Source organism: Sapajus apella, unplaced genomic scaffold, assembly GCF_009761245.1.
Source record: "Sapajus apella isolate SASKATOON/1434 unplaced genomic scaffold, GSC_monkey_1.0 scaffold41, whole genome shotgun sequence".
In the NCBI taxonomy this organism is placed as follows: Eukaryota; Metazoa; Chordata; class Mammalia; order Primates; family Cebidae; genus Sapajus; species Sapajus apella.
In genome coordinates this window covers 199,998-208,873 of record NW_022436981.1, presented here as the reverse complement: position 1 = coordinate 208,873, position 8,876 = coordinate 199,998, and the positions used below count along the sequence as shown (strand labels likewise).

The 8,876-nt window shown below is 48.1% G+C and overlaps 1 protein-coding gene across 1 annotated transcript in view; it reads left to right on the top strand.

The window, feature by feature from the left end:
• Positions 1 to 8,876, top strand: part of CUNH6orf132 (chromosome unknown C6orf132 homolog) — a 43,149-nt gene that overhangs the window by 29,289 nt on the left and 4,984 nt on the right. The window contains exon 3 of the mRNA XM_032299390.1: positions 6,060 to 6,135. Coding sequence (XP_032155281.1) covers positions 6,060 to 6,135 — 76 coding nt within the window. The remainder of the gene's footprint in view (positions 1 to 6,059; positions 6,136 to 8,876) is intronic.

The window sequence follows — 8,876 nt, the reverse complement described above, 5'->3', positions numbered from 1 at the left end:
TTTATTTTTATTTATTTATTTATTTTAAAGACGGGGTTTCACCATGTTGGTCAGGCTGGTCTTGAACTCCCAACCTCAGGTGATCCACCTGCCCTGGTCTCCAAAGTGCTTGGATTACAAGTGTGAGCCACCACGCCCAGCCTTGTTTAACTTTTTTAGTATAAGATATACACAAGATGGCCTGGCGCAGTGGTTCACTCCTGTAATCCCAGCACTTTGGGAGGCTAAAGTGGGCAGATCACAAGGTCAGGAGTTCGAGACCAGCCTGGCCAATATGGTGAAACCCTGTCTCTATTTAAAAAAAAAGGAAAGAAAGAAAGAAAAAAGATACACATAAGATAAAGTTACCATCTTAACCATTTTAAAGTTTACAATTCAGTGGCATTAAGTACATAACTTTTTCTTTTCTTTTTTTTGAGACAGAGTCTCACTCTGTCACCTAGGCTGGAGTGCAGTGGCACAATCTTGGCTCATTGCAACCTCTGTCTCCCAGGTTCAAGCAATTCTCCCTTCCTTAGCCTCGGGGTAGCTGGGATTGCAGGCATCCACCACCATGTTTGGCTAATTTTTGTATTTTTAGTAGAGACAAGATTTCACCACGTTGGCCAAGCTGGTCTTGAACTCCCAACCTCAAGTGATCTGCCTATCTCGGCCTCCCAAAGTGCTGGGAATACAAGTGTGAGCCACCACGCCCTGCCTCAAGCCCCCTTCTTAAGGAGGCTTTTCCTCTGTTCTCTGAGGTGAACAGAGGCAGGTGAGGAAATTCAGCACCCATGGAGATGAACGCTGTCCACAGCTGTGCATTTGCACACTGAAATATGTCACCGTCCACACCAGTGCACTTGATGCCAGCTGCCTGGGTGGGAAGCAATTTACCTTCTGAGTCTGTTTTTCTGGGACTAAGATTAAAATGAATTTGCATTTGCCTTCCCTGAATAAACATCAGTGCAAGGGACAACTAAGTAACCCACAGGAGCCCATGTGGGCCCAAGTGGGAAAGAAAAGGGCCAGACAGGGGCTTGGAGATCCAGAGAGAATATGTTAGTTCAATACTGGAAGCTTCTGGAGGGATGAGGCTGGCCTTTGGGACTTGCTCCCAGGGTCAGACCATGGTGAGTCACAGCACTGCAAGCGCTGTGAGATGGTGGGGGTGTTGTGGGACCCCCTTGTGTCGGGAGAGGGACCTAAGAAGCCAGGGCTTGGACTGAGCTGTTGTTACAGGCCGCTCCAGAGATGGACTTTCTCCCTGTGTTTTTGGGAGTTAATACGTTTTCCAAGTGCTTTAAGATTAAAGGGCAGGCCAGGCGCAGTGGCTCACGCCTGTAATCACAGCACTTTGGGAGGCCAAGGCAGGTGGGTTGTCTGAGTTCAGGAGTTTGACACCAGCCTGGGCAACACGGTGAAGCCCCATCCCTACAAAAATACAAAAAGATTAGCCAGGTGTGGTGGCATATGCCTGTAGTCCCAGCTACTCAGGAGGCTGAGGCAAGAAAATTGCTAGAACCCAGGAGGTGGAGGTTGCAGTGAGCTGAGATTGTGCCACTGTACTCCAGCCTGGGTAACAGAGCAAGACTCTGTCTCTGGAAAAAAAAAAAAAAAAAGATCAAAGGGCATAGTGAGTAATATTACCTTAGGCCCATAAAGTCCATCCATCTTCCTCCCACACACACCATTAAGCACTCAGGGTAACCCAGAAGGTGCTACTAGACTTCCAGGGAGCTTAGCCTTGATTGTTCACAATTTTTTCATTTTTCCATAAGAGAGGATTACAAGATATAATCCAACTAGCATTGATTCCTGGGTTAGGGATATTATCTCATTTGATCCTCATAATAGCTCTGCAAAGTAGGAACTATTGGCTCAATTTCCTTTTTTTTTTTTTTTTTTCTTTTCTTTTGAGACAGAGTCTTGCTTTATCGCCCAGGCTAGAGTGCAGTGGTGTGATCTCAGCTCACTGCAACCTCTGCCTCCCCGGTTCAAGCAATTCTCCCTGCCTCGGCTTCCTGAGTAGCTGGGATTACAGGCGCCTGCCAACGCACCTGGCTGATTTTTGTATTTTTAGTAGAGCCGGGATTTCGCCATGTTGGCCAGGCTGGTCTTGAACTCCTGACCTCAGCTGATCCGCCCGCCTTGGTCTCCCAAAGTGTTGGGATTACAGCCATGAGCCACCATGTCTGGCTGCCTAAGTTTTCTAAGTCAAGAAAATGGGTCTCAGTGATCTGTAGAAAAGGTAAGGTGGAAAGCCTAGGTTTGCACTCGGGCTCTGTGAAGGGATTTGAGGTGACACTGGTCACACTCTTAGTATAGGGCTGTCACACAGGAGAAGCATGGACAATGGCTCAACATCACTGTCCTCCTCCCGCATCTCCACTGCTCATGTAGGGCCACACCGCTGGCAAGCCTGAGCGTGCATGCCAAGACTTTTGATGCTAACTCCCTAGGCTTTCCACTTTTCTTTTCTTTTTTTTTTTTTTTTTTTTTTTGAGACGGAGTTTCACTCATGTTACCCAGGCTGGAGTGCAATGGCGCGATCTCGGCTCACCGCAACCTCCGCCTCCTGGATTCAGGCAATTCTCCTGTCTCAGCCTCCTGAGTAGCTGGGATTACAGGCACGCACCACCATGCCCAGCTAATTTTTTGTATTTTTAGTAGAGACGGGGTTTCACCATGTTGACCAGGATGGTCTCGATCTCTTGACCTCGTGATCCACCCACCTCGGCCTCCCAAAGTGCTGGGATTACAGGCTTGAGCCACCACGCCCGGCCCACTTTTCAATTATGTTGAAGTTAATCAGCTGGCTTTTGAAGGCCTGGCCTCCATCTCATCAAAATCAGAGTGTGCGTACTTGATGGAGGTTATGAGACCGTCAGTGGTTGCACGTGTGTGTGACACATATCAGGAAATCGTAGGAGACACCCCTCTGATGGGCTGGGTCCCTGTACCAGCCCCTGGTTCCCACTCACTGGCTTTGAGAAATGTTGAGAACACGTATGTGGTTGGCCCTGCAAATCAAGTAAAGGCAGGAAAAAAGAGATGAGTTGATGACTCAAGGCCATTCCAGCTTCAGAATTCTTCAAGAACAAGATGAGTCATTTGCTGATCCTGAGTGACCAGGGTAATTCTGGGATGGCACTTAGTAACCCAGGGTCTCATAGATATTTCTGTAACATCGACTTGAGTGCCCTTCTTGTGTATTTCAGTGGATTAGTACTTATGTAGTTCAGAGGATTAGTACCATCGGTCCATCACAGAGTAACAACCAGGCTTACTATGCATCCAGCTTTGGGGGATACCATAAGACATGGTCCCTGGGCTCCAGGGAGCTCCCAGTTCTCACTGTAGGAACTAGAGGGCAATCTGGAGGGCAAACAAGAGTCCCCTCTCTTTTGGGAGCTTGGCTGTGGGTTGCTCTGGGTAACAGTGGGTCAGTGTGAGCTGGTGCAGACAGGGGATGGCTCCCAAGTGCTCTTCATGCATTGCATCATTTAGTCCTCACAATTACCCCTACAGTGGGTAATTCTATTTTTTTTTTTTTTTTGAGACAGAGTTTTGCTCGTTACCCAGGCTGGAGTGCAATGGCACGATCTCGGCTCACCGCAACCTCCGCCTCCTGGGTTCAAGCAATTCTCCTGCCTCAGCCTCCCGAGTAGCTGTGACTACAGGCACGTGCCACCATGCCCAGCTAATTTTTTTTGTATTTTTAGTAGAGACGGGGTTTCACCATGTTGACCAGGATGGTTTCGATCTCTTAACCTTGTGATCCACCCACCTTGGCCTCCCAAAGTGCTGGGATTATAGGCGTGAGCCACCGCGCCTGGCCTGGGTAATTCTATTTTTATCACCATTTCACAGATGGGGAAACTGAGACAAAGGGAGATTAGGTAACTTGCACAGTCAGACACCTAACAGGTACCAGAGCTCAGATTCAAATCCAGGCAAGCTGGAAAGCCAGAGCCAATGCTCTTAGCTCCTACTCCTGCTCCATCATCCTAGAGGGGCTCAGCTAATCCTCGAAGGATGAGGGATTTTAGGGAGGCAAAATACTAAGGAGTGGGAGCTCCACGGATCTGAGTTTGGTAGTACTGGCTGTGTGACTTTAGACAACTTACCAAAGGTCTCTGAGTGGCAGTTTCCTCATCTGGTAAATGATGATATCCTTTTCTATACAGAGTGGTGTGACTGAGATAATGTGTTTAGTTACAGAACAGTGCAAAGAGTGTGATGATGATGATGATGATGATGATGACAATTGTTATAAACGGAGAGTGGGAAAGACAGGTACAGCGGACCATGCCCAGCATCACGGATGAACACGGACTATATGTGGTGGTTGAAAAGGTGGAAGGGAAGGAGTTGGGGGAGCTACCATGTGGGATGGGTGTAATAGGTGAGTGGGAAATAACAGTTGGCTGGAAAGCATGAGGCCAGGTCGTTGAGGACCTTGAAAACTACCCTAAAATACTCTACAGCTCTTCAAAACGGCAAGTGTATGGACTTTGTTGACATATGGAAATGTGTGTTTGGGAAAAAAAAATAGAATGCAGAATAGTATGTACAAACTGACAGCTGTGTAAACATATTATAGTCTGTTAAAGCTTAGCGATCAGAAAGGCGTCTGCAGAGCTATAAATATTCAAGTTGAGGCTGGGCACAGTGGCTCATACCTGTAATTCCTGCACTTTGGGAAGCCGAAGTGGGTGGATCACTTGAGCTTGGGAGTTCAAGACCAGCCTGGGAGATGTGGCAAAACCATTCTCTAAAACATATACAAAAAATTAGCCAGGAATGGTGAGATGCATCTATAGTCCCAGCAACAGATGGGTAGATTGCTTGAGCCAGGGAGATTGTGGCTGCAGTGAGCCATGATTGCACCACTGCCCTCCAGCTTGGGCAACAGAGTAAAACCTTGTCTCAAAAAAAAAAAAAAAATTCAAGTTCATCACTTTTTATTTTCCATAAATACCTAATGAAAACTAAGAATACGCAGGAGGCCAGGCTGAGGAGTTTGGCTTTTCACCTGTGGAACTCCATGGTGATTCACTGCATATTCTATTTGTTTTGCTTTGTCATTCTCATTGAGATGGAATTCATGTACAGTCAATCCTCCCTATTTGTGGATTCTGTATTTGCAAATTTGTTTAGTGGCTAAGATTTATTTGTAACCCCAGAATCAATGTTTGCGTCGCTTTTGTGGTCATTTGCTGACATGCACAGAGCAGTGAACATTTTGAGTTGCTCAATGCACACATTCCCAGCTGGACAAGAGGGTCCTTCGCCTTCTTGTTTTAGCTATCATATGTAAACAAGTGTCTTTTTCTGTTTAGCGTCATGTATTATAGTGCTATTGGCCATGAGTTCAACGTTAACCAACCAACAAAATATACTAAAGTGTCTTTAAGCAGAAACACAGCTAAAACAAGATTATGGTTTTGTATTGATCAGTTGACAAAAATCTTGTGACCAGGGGCTCATAAGCACCTAACCCTGTATTTCTCCTAGGAGCAATGGGTCAGTATTTACTAATAACATGTTCATTGCAACTTTATGTAACATAAATATGATAAACAATGAGGATTGATTGACCACAAGATTCACTTTTTTTTTTTTTTTTTTTAGACGGAGTTTCGCTCTTGTTACCCAGGCTGGAGTGCAATGGCGCGATCTCGGCTCACCGCTACCTCCGCCTCCTGGGTTCAGGCAATTCTCCTGCCTCAGCCTCCTGAGTAGCTGGGATTACAGGCACGCGCCACCATGCCCAGCTAATTTTTTGTATTTTTAGTAGAGACGGGGTTTCACCATGTTGACCAGGATGGTCTCGATCTCTTGACCTTGTGATCCACCCGCCTCAGCCTCCCAAAGTGCTGGGATTACAGGCTTGAGCCACCGCGCCCGGCCAAGATTCACTTTTTAAAATCACCCTTTAATATTTTGGCATATGCACAAAGTTGTGCAACTATGACCATCACTGCAGATTTTCAAGCAGTAAAATGGCCTCAGAGCATCAGTTTGAGAATTACTTGTCTTTCTCTGTCCTCTGATTTCTTTCTGGTCTCTTTCAGAATGCCCAGGAAAACCATGGGCTGGCTGTGCCCACCCCCTCAGTTCCAGAAGACTTTGCAGACAAAGAAGTGACAGGTAAGTGAACCCTGGGCTAGGGGCTTGTCCATCTTTCTTTCCTCCTAGGGCCCTGAGTTCAAAAGCCAAGCATCTGCCCCTCTTCATAGCTGGTGACAAAGCCAGAGTCACCCAGGCACAGCCACTCTCGCCATCCTCAGGCTTCTTAATTACTGGCTGCAGTGGGCACAGGCAGTGGGGCTGGGAGTTGAGGACAGCCAGGGTCAGCAAGGGCCCCCTTTTGGTGGGGAAAGGGTGGCAAGGGGACAAGGCCAGAGTAGGAACAACTGCAGCATCAAGTGGGAGAAAGGCATGGCTTTGAATCCCAGCTCCCCACATATTCACTTTGCTCCCTTGGGCAAGACGCTTCAGCCCTCCTACCTCTGTATCTTCCAGTGAACAATGAGAACAACAGTTCAGTTTGGAGGAGTAAATGAAGGGGTGGATGGGATGTAAGTCATGTCTGTCACACCTCTCAGAGGTGCTCAAAATTTGCCAATGACTTCCCATGTCAATCAGAGAAAAGGTTCTTACAAGGACTGTTGGAGTCTGATCGGAGTCTGGCCACTTTGCCTGCTTTCTTTTCCCTCCCACACTGCCCCCGCTAAAGCATCTTCTGTTTCTCCTGAAAAACCCTAGGCACATTTCTGCCTTGGGGTCTTTGCACTACAGGCCTCAGAATGCTCTTCTGTGAGGCATCTGTGTGGCATCTCCCTCCTTCCTTCTTTTTTTTTGACAGAGTCTCACTCTGTCATCCACGCTGGAGTTCAGTGGCGCCACCTCGGCTCACTGCAAACTCCACCTCCCAGGTTCAGGCAATTGTCTGCCTCAGCTTCCAGAGTAGCTGGAATTACAGGCACCCGCCACCACGCCCGGCCAATTTTTTTGTATTTTTAGTAGAGACGGGGTTTCACCATTTTGGCCAGGCTGGTCTTGAACTCCTGACTTCATGATTCACTTGCCTTGGCCTCCCAAAGTGCTGGGATTACAGGCACGAGCCACCGCACCTGGCCCTTCCTTCTTTGCTCAAATGTCACCTTCTCTGCCAGGCTTTCTCGGACTGCCCTATATAAATTGCACCTGCTGCACCCCTCCCCTGCTGGCATTTTTTCCCATCGCAACTCATCCTCTAATGTGGTAATAATGTACTCACACATTATGTTCATTGTCCCATTCAAGCATAAGCTCCCTAGGAGGACTGGTGTTTGTCTGCTTTTTGTTTTGTTTGGGTTTTTTTGCTGCTGTACCCCAGCTCCTAACTCCTGCCTGACAGTTGGGTGCTCAGTAAATGTTAGATTTCCCCTTTCCCACTCTTGGTTTCTTCATTTTGAAGTCAGGCAGCTGGGAGGAGCCCTTCAGAGCTTCACACTCCCCAGGTTTGCCACACTGTTAGGGACTGAGAGGAAAGGAGCAAAGGATGGGTAACCCTAAGAAGGAAGTAGACACTGGGAGAGGGGCTGGGGACCAGGTCCAAGGACAGCAGACGGATGTGAGCTGCTGGGGACAGAGGCTCTCAGCATCTCTTAAGCACCCAGATTGTCCAGGCCACCTTCCTTCTGCATACCCCTATTCTATCCTGCAGTCCAGAATCTGCCTATGTTATCTATGAGGTGAACAGCTGGGTTCTTAGCAGCTTCAAGGTCTTTGGAAAGCAGAGTGCCAGGTGCAGTGGCTAATGCCTGTAATCCTAGAGCTTTGGGAGGCTGAGGCAGGCGGATCACCAGGTCAGGAGTTCGAGACCAGCCTGACCAACGTGGTGAAACCCTGATTCTACTAAAAATACAAAAATTAGCTGGGCGTGTCGGCACACGCCTGTAGTCCCAGCTACTCAGGAGACTGAGGCAGGAGAGGATAATCGCTTGAACCCAGGAGGTGGAGGATGGAGCGAGCCGAGATCGTGCCACTGCACTTCAGCCTGGGCGATAGAGTGAGACTCTATCTCAAAAAAAAAAAAAAAAAAAAGCAGGAGTTGTTCGTGCAAATTGCTCCCTCCTGCAGGTCTCTCACCCAGCTTTCACTGAGGAGGTCTCTAGCCCCCGCCCCATGACTTCCTATCTCTCTCCCACTTTCCCTGTCTTACACAGTCTGAAAAGTTAAGCACACATGGTAGGAGTCAAAGTGGTTCCCATTTATTAACTGCCTACCAGAGGCCCCGCACCATGATAAGCCCGCTCTGTGTATTAGCATAAATTCTCTCATTTAATCCTCACAACAGCTATAAGAAGTGAGCATTGACACCATGCCCCTTTGATAGATGATGAAACTGAGGCTTAGCAAGGTTAATTAATGTGTCCAAGCTTACTCATCTAGTAAGTGGTAAAGCTGGGATGTGAACCCTGGACTTTCTGGCTTTGTCAAGGTCAAGGTCCCAGCAAGAAACAGACAGCACACTCAAAGGGGATAACTGAAGAGAGTTGAGTAAAGAGATGATAGACCAGAGTGTGAGCTTGGTTAGGCGACTCTTGTCTCCTGGGGACAGTGACACCCAAGGACTGAACATAATGGGAGAGGGCACTCGACAGGACCTATGTCTGTGGGGCAGGAAAGGCAGCTGCTGCCAACCTGTGACACAGCCAGGAGGCAGCCAGAGGAATTGGTGCCCTGGTGCAGGGTAGAGGGTGACTCTGGGGATGCAAATGGAGGTCAGGCTTCAAAGGCTGTGCCAGGCACAGGCCGAGCACCCTCCCTAAAAAGAAGGGGGACACTGCCAGGACAGCTCAGGAGACTGGACACGAGGCTGCTCCCTCTCTTGGTGTTCAGGA